The sequence below is a fragment of the Homarus americanus genome, unplaced genomic scaffold, assembly GCF_018991925.1.
Source record: "Homarus americanus isolate GMGI-L3 unplaced genomic scaffold, GMGI_Hamer_2.0 scaffold4060, whole genome shotgun sequence".
Classification (NCBI taxonomy): domain Eukaryota; kingdom Metazoa; phylum Arthropoda; class Malacostraca; order Decapoda; family Nephropidae; genus Homarus; species Homarus americanus.
This window is the reverse complement of record NW_024746161.1, coordinates 3,859,058-3,871,712: the sequence shown is the minus strand read 5'-3', so window position 1 is coordinate 3,871,712 and position 12,655 is coordinate 3,859,058. Positions and strand designations below refer to the sequence as shown.

Below are 12,655 nucleotides of genomic sequence, written 5' to 3'. Positions count from 1 at the left end.
TGCTTAATCTGATATCACTTGTGCCATCGCTTATCGTGCCACAAGACGAGACAGACAGTGTGAGTGAGATCAACGTGGAGCATCGAGATGGTCAACAGTTTGCGTCACGGACAGAGTGACACAAGACGACACTGTAAGATGACATAATGCAGATAATTTCAAATGATTACAAAAATATTAATAAAATTCGTTTAAAATATATCGATTCAAGTACAGTCTAATTGATCTGATCAGTTTATACCGAGACCTAAGTGCAAAATACATGGTCAAGGATATTACTGTCTCAAGCGGGTCTAGCAACTTTCTGTGTAAGGAAGTTACCTCGAGTTAAGTTAATTAGCCTTAGCCCACATCTTGACCCATCAGGTGTTTCCCAGTTTATATCGGGAATATTAAACTCAAAGTATATTGTGTTTCTTGACCTTTAAAGAATTATTTCCAAGTGTCTTAATGATTCCCCCCGTTTTCATCTTCGATTTTGGAGGTCTAAACACCTGGATTATTGGGTTTTATCTTCACCTTCTCTGTAAGTTCTATTCCCAGCGTTTCAAAGTTATCTGTACTAATTTGTATTTTTAAAAGCAGGTTGTTTCCCATCATATGTACAGTCGCCTTCACTTACACCTGGTACAGTGGCTGGCACATTTTGTGAGATGTGGCAACTCTGTGGAATGCTTATCTAGCATCCTTAGTCTGGCTACTATTGTGAGGTTCCTTAGGGCCATTCCGGGAGTTTTAATACGATGTAAACAAACACTGAGTTGCCACATCTCACAAAAGGCAACACCCACTGTACCAAGTGTAAGTGCAGGCGAGTGTATAACAAAATCTCTATCTAGACAGGAAAGCTGACCCACTGTAATGACCTCTTTACCCGTGTCTGACCATCACTGACAGTAGAATGACAGTGAGACGGTACACTCTGAATAATGAGGCGAGTCTTGATAAGTATTTCTACAATATGACAAAGATGGTGTTAGCATGATTTAGTAAAGTGGAAGTACAGTGAGCGTGATGTTAATATAAGTCGTAAGTACAATTTAGTATGGTGAATGGACATATTGTAATAGCATGGTGACAGTACAGGCTATAGTAATATGATGATAGCAAACTGGAGTATAGTGACAGTATAGTGATAATAGTGATAGTAGTGTCAGTTTAGTGGTAATGAGGTAATTACAGTGACAGTATGCGAATATAGTGACATTATGGTTAGTTTAGTAGCAGTATGGTGAGTATGGTACCAGCATTGTGGGTAAGGTGAGAGTATGGTTAGCATGATGAAAGTATGGTAAGAATGTTGACACCATGGTATGATAACAGCATGTGGGTATGTTGGCAGTGTAGTGAGTATGTTGGCAGTGTGGTGAGTATGTTGGCAGTGTGGTGAGTATGTTGGCAATATGTTGGTATGGCGAATATGGTGACAGTATGGTGAGTATGGTGACTATGGTGACAGTAGGGTGAAGGCTGAGACCTCGTGGTCCGCGTCACCCAAGTATCATGTTACGTCCAGGTGGAACAACCCGGCCTCCGATTCTCTCAATTCACAGATTAACTCGAGTGAACATTAATCTTGGTTCTCTAGTAAATACTCTTCAGGTTTATACACTTACACTGTACTCTTATTCACAATGTTTTACCTTATAAAAAATATAAAGACGAATATAAAAATGATTATTAACATGTTAGCGATCTCAAACGAAGACAAAGTCGAGAGCTGGTGAGGGGATACGGACGATCGTACCACCTCCTGCGTTGTCAAGTCTTAGCAGTGCGATTCAATTCCCTTCAACAATTCAATCAACGTAATCAACTCGCGTGCAATGCTGCAGGGGCGACATTCCGACGTAATTAACTGCTCCTACACAATTTGCAAGATAGGGCATGGGGAGAGCGTAAACAGGGCCTTGTAGGAAGGCCCAGACGAGGGGTGCTGATGGTGATGATGACGGTGATGATGATGGTGATGATGATGGTGATTATGATAGGCCGTTACCACCCTACACACGACCACCATAACCACCATCCAAGTAGTTACAAACAAAGCACACACACTCGTTTACTTTATAGAAAGAAGAACATATAAGCTCCACAATAATATATATAAGGGTTGTTTTGCATATCTTCAACCGGTGTGTTGGTTATAAAGTTAAAGTTATGATAATAATAAATATTGTTTTAATTTCAAATGAGGTTCAAATTTATAATCATTCTTTGTAAATTCTTAAATAAATTAAAATGTAAATGCGTCTCGACTGGCGCCATATATGGTATCAAAGCAGTTTTACCACATTCAGTAAGCAGTCGGGGCAGAAAAATGCAGACAACAACACGTTTTTTGTTACATTCATGTTCTTTTTTTTACCATATACAGTGCCGTGTGTACATCAAAAGGTGTCCTGGGAAAATGAAACTGTTGTGATGAGACTTGGACGGAGAGGAAGTACGGTACACTATCACGGGTACTCGAGTCTACAGCAGCCATGACTAGAGGCTTAACACCCGGGTTTACATCTCTCGTGCGGCTTATATGTGAAAAACATATTAGGAAGTAATTTTCTTAAGCCCATACGCTAAGGAAGACTGGCTAATTCGGAGGGTGAGGTCAGTAGCCATCGGCGCCCAAGACTTATGGCTGCTACTGCGCCTTCACCTCATCCGCCGGAGAGCTGAGTTACTGCTTTCATTGCTACAGTATTAACTACCTACAGCTATATATTTTGCGTAACTCCACGATGAGACTTTCTTCACTGCATTGAGAACGCCTTTATATAATACATGTGCTGTGTGGTATCACCAGCAATTTTCCAAGTACTGTGTAATCTTACTACCGCAGCAAAAACAAGCTGTGTAAGTAAAAGGCACAGTACTTGGATATGGTTGAGGGCGTGATGGAAGACGTGCACGGCAGGCAGTAGTTTCCTCCGCGTGACCATGGGAATCTGTGGGATCATATGAACAGTTTACAGACAAAGTAACAACTCACCTGCTTCGCTGGTGTTGTCTGCGGACTGCTGGGAGGCGGGCTGGTGGGAGAGAGGACCGGGGGTGCCGCCCGACCCTGGAGATCGGGCGTCATCCCCGCCCGCGCCCCCAGAATATGACATAGACGACGACGGCGGCCGCTGTGGAGAGTGAGAGAACACTATTAGTTATAAACGTAGAGGAAATAGAGTTTTGGTTTGTGGTGAAACTGCTGAGATATAATGCGACCAAACAGGTAGGTAAAATACCAACTGATAACAAATTAATTAATAAAATGAGAAGATAATTAGATGGAGTTAATAAGACAGTTAACACCTAATTAACTTAAAAGTACCTTATGTTCTAACTCTCATTCTTTATCTACAATAACCAATCTCACCGCTTTAAAACACACACACACACACACACACACACACACACACACACACACACACACACACACACACAGGGTCACCTTTCTAATAATCATTGACATACTCTGAGTCTTATAAATCATTTACCTGCCTCCCATCACGACAATCTTAACTTACAGAAGCACAGAAATAATCCTCTCCTCTCCCCCTACCCACACCCTACCCCACACACCACCACCTCTACCCACACCCTACCCCACACACCACATCTACCCACACACCACTACTTATACCCACACCTCTTCCTTCCTCTCCCAAACGAGAGTCTAATATCACACCTCCCCTCACCTCCCTCATTCCCATTTCCCCCCCCCCAAAAAAATCCTACAACTATCCTCACATCCCACGACCTACCTCCTCCACCACCTCCCCTCCTTTACAAACCCCAATTCCATCCTCCTCCATCACCCCACGACCGTCCTCCACCACCATCAACCAACCCTCCATCCAGAACCTCCACTCCTCCACACCCTCCCTCCTTCCTTCACCATCCCGACGACCAGAGCGGCAACAGCAGTAGGGTCAGGAGCAAGCCATCGTGGGGAGGCGGCGGGAATACCAATGGCCAGTGTTGGGGCATGTTCTCTGCTATATTCTGCTACTCTCGCGATAACCAGGATAAAGTGCGTGTTTATTGGGCCCAAACTGCCGGGCCAGCCGACCTTAACCCGACCTCCTGGTTATAGCTACTACTGCTGTGTGCTGCATAGGGAAGAGGTGTGTGTGTGGGGAGGGGTGGATGTATAAGAGAGGATGTGTAGAGGAAATGTGTGTGTGTGTGTGTGTGTGTGTGTGTGTGTGTGTGTGTGTGTGTGTGACAAGCAATACAATTAGGACATAAACTTTCATCACCAAACCTCATCTCCTTTCCCATCACTATCCCCATCATCAGAACCATCACTAGACCCATCACTAGACCCATCACTAGACCCATCACTAGACCCATCACTAGACCCATCACTAGACCCATCATCACTAGACCCCATCACTAGACCCATCACTAGACCCATCCCATCACTATAGACCCATCATCAGACCCATCACTAGGACCCATCACCAGACCCATCACTAGACCCATCACTAGACCCATCACAGACCCATCACCAGACCCATCACTAGACCCATCAGACCCCATCATCATCACTAGACCCATCACTAGACCCATCACTAGACCCATCACTAGACCCATCACTAGACCCATCACTAGACCCATCACTAGACCCATCACTAGACCCATCACCAGACCCATCACTAGACCCATCACTAGACCCATCATCACTAGACCCATCACTAGACCCACCACTAGACCCATTACTAAACCCATCACTAGACCCATCACTAGTCCCATCACCAGTCCCATCACTAGACCCACCACTAGACCCATTACTAAACCCATCACTAGACCCATCACTAGACCCACCACTAGACCCATCACTAGACCCATCACCAGACCCATCACTAGTCCCATCACCAGTCCCATCACTAGACCCACCACTAGACCCATTACTAAACCCATCACTAGACCCATCACTAGACCCACCACTAGACCCATTACTAAACCCATCACTAGACCCATCACTAGTCCCATCACCAGTCCCATCACTAGACCCACCACTAGACCCATTACTAAACCCATCACTAGTCCCATCACTAGACCCACCACTAGACCCATTACTAAACCCATCACTAGACCCATCACTAGACCCATCATTAGTCTCATCACTAGTCGCATCACCTGTCCCATCACCACCCTCATCACTAGTCCCATTACTAGTTCCATCACCAGGCCCATCACTAATCTTATCACTAGTCCCATCACCTGTCTCATCACCACTCCCATCACTAGCCCCATTACTAGTTCCATCACTAGATCCATCACTAATCCCATCACCAGGCCCATCACTAGTCTCATCAGTAGTCCCATCACCAATCACATCACTACTCCCATTACCACTCCCATCACTAGTCCCATCACTAGTTCCATCACCAGGCCCATCACTAGTCTCATCAGTAGTCCCATCACCTGTCACATCACCACTCCCACCACTAGTTCCATCACCAGGCCCATCACTAGTCTCATCAGTAGTCCCATCACCTGTCACATCACCACTCCCATCACTAGACCCATCATCCACAAGGCTCGCACGAGAAGAATTATTTAGCAATAATAAACTCGGAGAACGACCCACTATCACACCTGGACGTACTCCTCCCGCTGCTGCCCGTCACTCACCACTCCTCCCGTTGCTGCCCATCGCTCACCACGTCTTCCAGCAGACATCCCTTGGAGGTGAAGCCCCCGGCGTGGTCCGGGAGTCCTGCTGGCTTCCACCACCCACTCGACTTTATGACTCTCGCCCTCACTGTTATTATGCTAAGCAGTCGTCGGTAAGTATTATGTACCGTCCTAACAACAACAACAACAACAACAACAACAACAACAACAACAACCCCTCCCACACCTTCCTCCGTGTCTTCTTAAAAAAAAAAATATCACTGGAATAAGTCACTAGTACGGAGTCAGGCTGTGCATAGTGTGAACGGCTTCTCCCCACCCCCTAAAACAGACTACTCTAGATAAACTGGAGATAACGGGTTGTATTTGGCTAGCTGGTGTTGCTCACGGTGGGTTCATTACAGTGTGTTGGTAGAGGTGGGTTGACTCTGATGGTTTTACGGACATGCGTAACCACAGGAAGTGGGCAAAGTTGATCACTCATTATCGACCATTTACAAGCACGGCGCGTCACTCTCATCATCTCCGCCTTGTTATTTCCGACATCCGTAACGAGTTGATGTAGTCAGATGATCATTACACTCACTCGCTATACTATTATTACCACGGGATACGAACAAAAATAACATAGGCCTATTACAAAAAACAAAAACACAAACCATAAATAATTCCTTTGCCAACTTCCTTTGCCAACACTACTCACACACCCTCATGAAGTCACTGGAAAACCACGCGACATAACTTCCGGCAGCACCATGGTCACTACCCCAGACGTGCTACGGACAAGAACTGGCTTATAAATGACGGAATTAACCAAGAACCCGTAGCACCTGAGTCTCCTGCTGCCACGCGCCGCCGAGGAACACTTCTGACAGCATCGTTAAGAATATCTACTGTACACGATCCTTGGGTCATCACTAGGAGTACTCACCATACCCATAGTTACTCACAGGAGAATCGTCACAGCCACTGCAGGAACACGACCGACAATTTTTACGCCCCACGTTCATGAGTTTCCAAGAGTGTCATATTCCTTGACATAGAGGGTAGTGATAATATAATACTGTAGACCTCATAAAACTGGCAGGAGGAAGACCATGTGTGATAGTTATAGTAGCGGTGACACTTTCGAGTAAGGGAGTGTTTAGACAAGAGCTAATCATAATGAGAAGGTACCACTGTGGAGGTGTGTGTGTGTGTGACGGTAGTGGGTGGGAAGATGTGACAGTAGTGAGTGGGAAGGAGGGCTTGGGAGGTGTGGCAGCAACGGATAGCAACAAGGACTCGACAAGGGGCAGATGTAACAAAGGACTCACCAGCTACATAAAACGATGTGGCTTACAGCGAGAGATGTGATATCACACGAATAATACGACAATTGATAAATAGTCTTACCAAGTCCAGGGCACAGTAATGGAGGATAGGGAGAAGCGTAACAATGGAACAAAGTTGAGCAGATAATTGACTTGCACTGGGTTGGGAGCGCAGAGCGGGTGTACACTCACCCACTCCGGTGGCGACCATGTAATGGGATGCAACCTACTTCCGTTGCCCACCACCGCACCTTATTATTCCGATTTTGCGGCACCTAAAGCGTGTGAAGTTGGGGGTCCGGCGAAGGCGTGCACTCTGAGGCATGTTCGCTTCAGTCATGCATAGTCATTACTACAACTTGGTAGCTCAAGCTACTTCCATCCAGCGATTAAGAGAACGAAATAGTGGTGATCGTAGAGGTCCCCTCGGATAATGACCGCTTGCGGGTCATAACAAATGCTAAGGCGGGTGTTGGGGCGGTGAGCAAGATTCCCGCGGCTCCTCACACCTCCTCCCTCCTGCACACCCCCCAGCTAAGGATATATCCCCCTTTCTCCTTATCACCGCGCATAGTTCCCTTACCTCCTAGTTACTAGTAGCTCCTACGTCCCATCAACCTATTATTCACTACAGTTGTACAACAGCATCGTCCTAACACTTAAATTCACATCAACAACACCGAAAAGAGGATGACAGCATTACAACAGAAATTCTTATAAAGTACTCATACATACATAAGCTGGTGTTACAGCTGCAAACACACTTGTGATGGCGCAGTAGAGATATGGATGCGGGGCGATCTTTTTTCCTAATATTACTCTCAAATGAAGTGATCGCGTCTTAAGACCCCCAGAGATCTATATACCTCACCGTCCCTGGCGCCCCCACCGTCCCTCACGCCCCCTCCGTCGTGAGTTCATAAGTGAACGTGTTGTGGGCGGGCCGTCGTCCCGAGACTAATCTTTGAGGCTCCAAACATGGGCCAACTCGTGCCCTCTGGATTACATGCTGCCTAAAACGGTGTCCGTGGGTGCTCGAGTGTCAGGTGTTGAGTGCTCTCACTGGGATCGTCTTTGTATTAGGATTCCTTCTTTATTTTCATATTGGTCATGTGATTACAGGATGACTTACAAGGAAGTGGTGAAGCCTAAGGAGGGTGAAGCCTATGGAACAAGGTAACGGCTGTAACACTCCAGATAATCCTCTAGTCTTTCTACTAACAGAGTATATCTAAATCCAGTTTCGAGCTTAATTACCAGTAACAGAGAAGATAACTCACCTGGAGATGACCACCAGGCGATGTCCAGCATAAGATATGATTTAAGTGAAACATACTTAAGATATGTTGTGTAATGATCTAACAACATATATCTATCTAATACGTCTACCATTGTTTTAACACTTCTCTAGATCCGAATATAAACACAAAAGCCAGAAAATATTAAAGACAACACTACAACTATAAAGAGTAAGGGGGAGAAACACACGTCAGACGCCTCATAAAAGAAAGTAGAAGAAAACTCTTATGACTGACGAGGAACAGAAGATTAGCCGACCCAAAAATTGTTTACATTAATAAACGCGCCCCCTAAATCCTGGGAATTAATTATTAGGCCTCATTAACTCTCCAACCTAATCCCGATTTAAATCCTTTCCTAATCCTTTTGTGAGCCTCGTATCGTTCCCCCTCCGTCCCCTCACTACACTGTGCCTCCCCTCACCTTCACTCTCTCCCTCCTCCATCTTTCGACCTTCTTACACACACACACACACACATCATATATATACTGTACATATACATATATATATATATATATATATATATATATATATATATATATATATATATATATATATATATATATATATATATATATATATATATATATATCTTGATCAATTTAGCTTGCTCCGTTGTTTCCTTTTCCCGTGTGATTTATCAAGATTTATCTTATCCACGTTTTCATGGATCTACATGATATATATATATATATATATATATATATATATATATATATATATATATATATATATATATATATATATATGACAATTATTCACCGATTGTAAACCTTGATTTTCTAAAGATAAAAATAAATTGTTTCACCATCAATGTCTATTTGAGATTATAAATAATGTTACATCCCAAAATGTTTCCTCTATCCTTCTACTGCCCCGAGGTGAGGAAGTTCTGTAGCCTATAGGGTGAGGGAGGGGTGTAGGTGACCGGTGGTAATTCATCAAGGCAGCTGTCACTCCTTACACTCACCCAACACCCGCCAGGATGCTCACTCATACACCAATAAGTCATTTTAGTCTATCCATAATAACTGAACCTGGTGAAGCACCCACCTGATCCCTACATTGAGCTACACTGTTGCCAGTGCCCGGTGCCGTGGCAAAAAGTGTAGCCATCTGGGCGTGTGACCCCGGGTGGTCCCTGCGTGACTCCCCTCCACTCCCCACATTACCTTTTCACCCACCAATCTTGCTGGCGAGATAAGAAAATTGGGAAAGAAAATGACAAATAATCGCCAAAAGTGATACCAGTACACGATTAACGCCTGCATTAATCATATTCAATTAGTCTTTATGAATAAATAACTACAGCCTTCCTCTCTCACATCTTGATAATAACCTCCCTAAGTGTTGCTCATTACACCAACACCAACGATATGACGGAGCAGTGTGGTGTAGGACCTTCTCCGGAGTCCCCCACCTCACCGTCCCTCACGTCAACACGTCAGCGCCTATATCTATGGATCTGCACTATAATCACCGTCTTGGTTGTGGTTCCTTCTAACATCCACTTCAATATAATTGTTTATTATCAACTTAACGTTATAATAATGAATAATAAAACACTGTTTTTTTATTTAGCGCTACGCCTTGTCATCGTTTATATAAGGACAGATAATGTGATAGGAGTGTATGGTGACGACCTAACACTGGTAAACCAACCAGTTCCTCCTCCTCCTCCTCCTTCCGCTCCCCTTCTTCCTACTCCCATTCATATTTCTCCTGCTGCTGCTGCTGCTGCTGCTGCTGCTGCTGCTGCTGCTGCTGCTGCTGCTGCTGCTGCTGCTGCTGCTCCTCCTCCCGCTCTTTCTCCTAACGTCCGAGATAATCTGCACAGTTCATTCATCATCATCAAGACAATCGTAAACCCACTCATAAAATATGGCGTCTATAATTTCCATCTAACAACTACAACTTACACAAAATGTTTTTTTTTGTGTTGTTGTAGTGTCGTGTTTATGTTCTTTGTTGAAAATCCCTTAGAGCCGGACACATCCTCGCGATTAGCGTAATTACAGTAATAATTAAATAGTAGATTAAATACAATTTCTTGACGAGCAATTACGTTGTTTCCGCTCCTGACGACGAGTAAGTCGCGGTAATTTACGAGTCGTTGAGCACATACGTGGTCGAGGGTTCAAACTCCGTATCGCAAATTATATCACAATAAAACTATGTGCAATTAAGTGGCGTACATCATCATGTTTATTTTTTTAAGCAGAAGTAGCGAGGTTATTAACCAGGTGACTGACTGAATGACACACACACACACACACACACACACACACATACACCTGTAAATCAGAAGTACAGAGCAAAATCACCATCCAAGCCCTTCCAAAAATTTTACCCAAATATCCATAAAGGAGCAACACACGTGACACATCTCGTAGTCATGAAGATAACTACTTGGTGTGTAAAAAGTGAGAAAGAGGCTGACTGGTGTATGAGTGAGTGTGTTGACTATTTGTCCAGGAGGATGGGGGGAGCAATAAAGGGTAGGGGGGTGGATGTGTGGATTGTGGGCAGCGGGAAATGAAGAGGAAGATTGGAGTCGAGTGGCTGGAGGGGAGGATGGATTGGGATTGGGGAGGTGAAGGGAATAGGAAGGGGAGGTGGCAGGAGGAAGGCAAGGAGCAAGCAAAGGGTGGGAGGACGGACAGAGGGAGAAGAAGACGAGGAGGGAGACAGACGGAAAGAAGCGGGCAGAAGAAGGTAAAGGGACAGGCAGGAGGAGAGGAAAGTCGATGGGAAGGGAAAGCACATCAGAGTTAACACTATATATATATATGAGGCTCTCCTATCCCCCCCTCCCCCCTCCTCTCTTTTCGTATTTCCTTCCTCCGTCATCACACGCCCCTCCCGGCCACACCCCCCTTCCCATCAAGCCCCCGGCGGCGCACCTCCCACGACCCCAGCGCCCTCTCATGACACCTGTCAATCAGGCCGTCAACCTGCCGCCCGGGGTCGCTGACGTCACACTTGTTACACACTGATCTAGACTGTTGTTTCATGATGGTGTGAGGTGGAGGAGGGAAGTGGGGATTGGGGAAAGGGAGAGACGGGAGGGGGTGAAGGTAGGAGGCAAGTGGAAGGTAAATTGGGTAGAACGCAGTGTGAAAGGTGTAATGAGTAGAACGTCGAGAGGGTGGTTGGGAAGCAATTAGACTGGGAAACTCAGATAGCAGGAATACCGATAGAGTGTAAAGTAAAGTGAAGATTATAAGAGAAAATGTAAAGAAGGAGGAGAAGCGTTAAGAGTTGAAAATGGGAGCCTGATGTGTGGACGTGTCGGGCGGTGGAAGAGTAATCATTATCAGGTAGAGGAAGATTGGCTGTAGGTGTGGGCTACTTATTCTATTCTAACGGTAGATTATCCATCAGTGTGCGTCCCGGTAACGTGGGTCCCAGTTGTGTGGGGCCCAGTAGTGTGGCCCAACAGCGTGGCTTCGCCTGTATAGATATGAGTGTGGCCAGGGTAGTGTGGCTCGACAGAGTGGCCTCGCCTTTGTGGGTATGAGTGTGGCCACGGCAGTGTGACCCGACAGAGTGGCCTCGCCCGTGTGGGAGTTATCAGAGCGTGAGAGGGGCGCGGATCATGTGGATTAAAAGTGGCGGTAGATCAAGGGACACCACGTCATACGAAGATTCAAGCTGACATAATTAATTTGATATCGGTTAATTATTGATTATGTAAATTCTAGTGGCCTTCAGGCCGTTCTCGAGGAAGATAACATCAGAGAGCCAATGAGAGCCTTGGAACGTCGTTTGAACTGACCAATAGTATGCCAGTAATGTAGTTCCCATTGTCTCCTGGATACTTATTGGTCATGAAGTTAATCCCTTCCATCAATCGCATTTCCTGAATAAGTGAATACTACAAATATCTTCCTAATCACACAACACCAGTTAAGACACGTTAGGGATGCTGGCTGCTGAGTCTCTACCCAAATAAATGAAAGTCTCGCTAAAATCAACAAACAAATTTAATTTATCAGAATTCACTCGTGTTTATGTCACACCCCTCCCCACCACTGTCACCCCCCCTCCCCAATTCTGCCACCTCCTCCCCAACTCTGTCACCCCCTCCCCAAATCTGTCACCCCCAATTAAAAGTACATAATAAGTACTAATAAGTGTCCTCCCCCCTACAAGAGTACATAATAAGTCTCCTCCCCTACAAGAGTACATAATAAATAATAAGTACTCCTCCCTACTACAAGAGTACATAATAAGTCTCCTCCCCCTACAAGAGTACATAATAAGTCTCCTCCCCTACAAGAGTACATAATAAGACTCCTCCCCCTACAAGAGTACATAATAAGTCTCCTCCCCTACAAGAGTACATAATAAGTCTCCTCCCCTACAAGAGTACATAATAAGACTCCTCCCCCTACAAGAGTAC

The 12,655-nt window shown here is 45.1% G+C and overlaps 1 protein-coding gene across 1 annotated transcript in view; it reads right to left on the bottom strand.

Moving 5' to 3' along the window:
- The window catches only part of LOC121878961, a 137,144-nt gene that overhangs the window by 19,223 nt on the left and 105,266 nt on the right, over nucleotides 1–12,655 (bottom strand). The window contains exon 3 of the mRNA XM_042385411.1: nucleotides 2,990–3,128. Coding sequence (XP_042241345.1) covers nucleotides 2,990–3,128 — 139 coding nt within the window. The remainder of the gene's footprint in view (nucleotides 1–2,989; nucleotides 3,129–12,655) is intronic.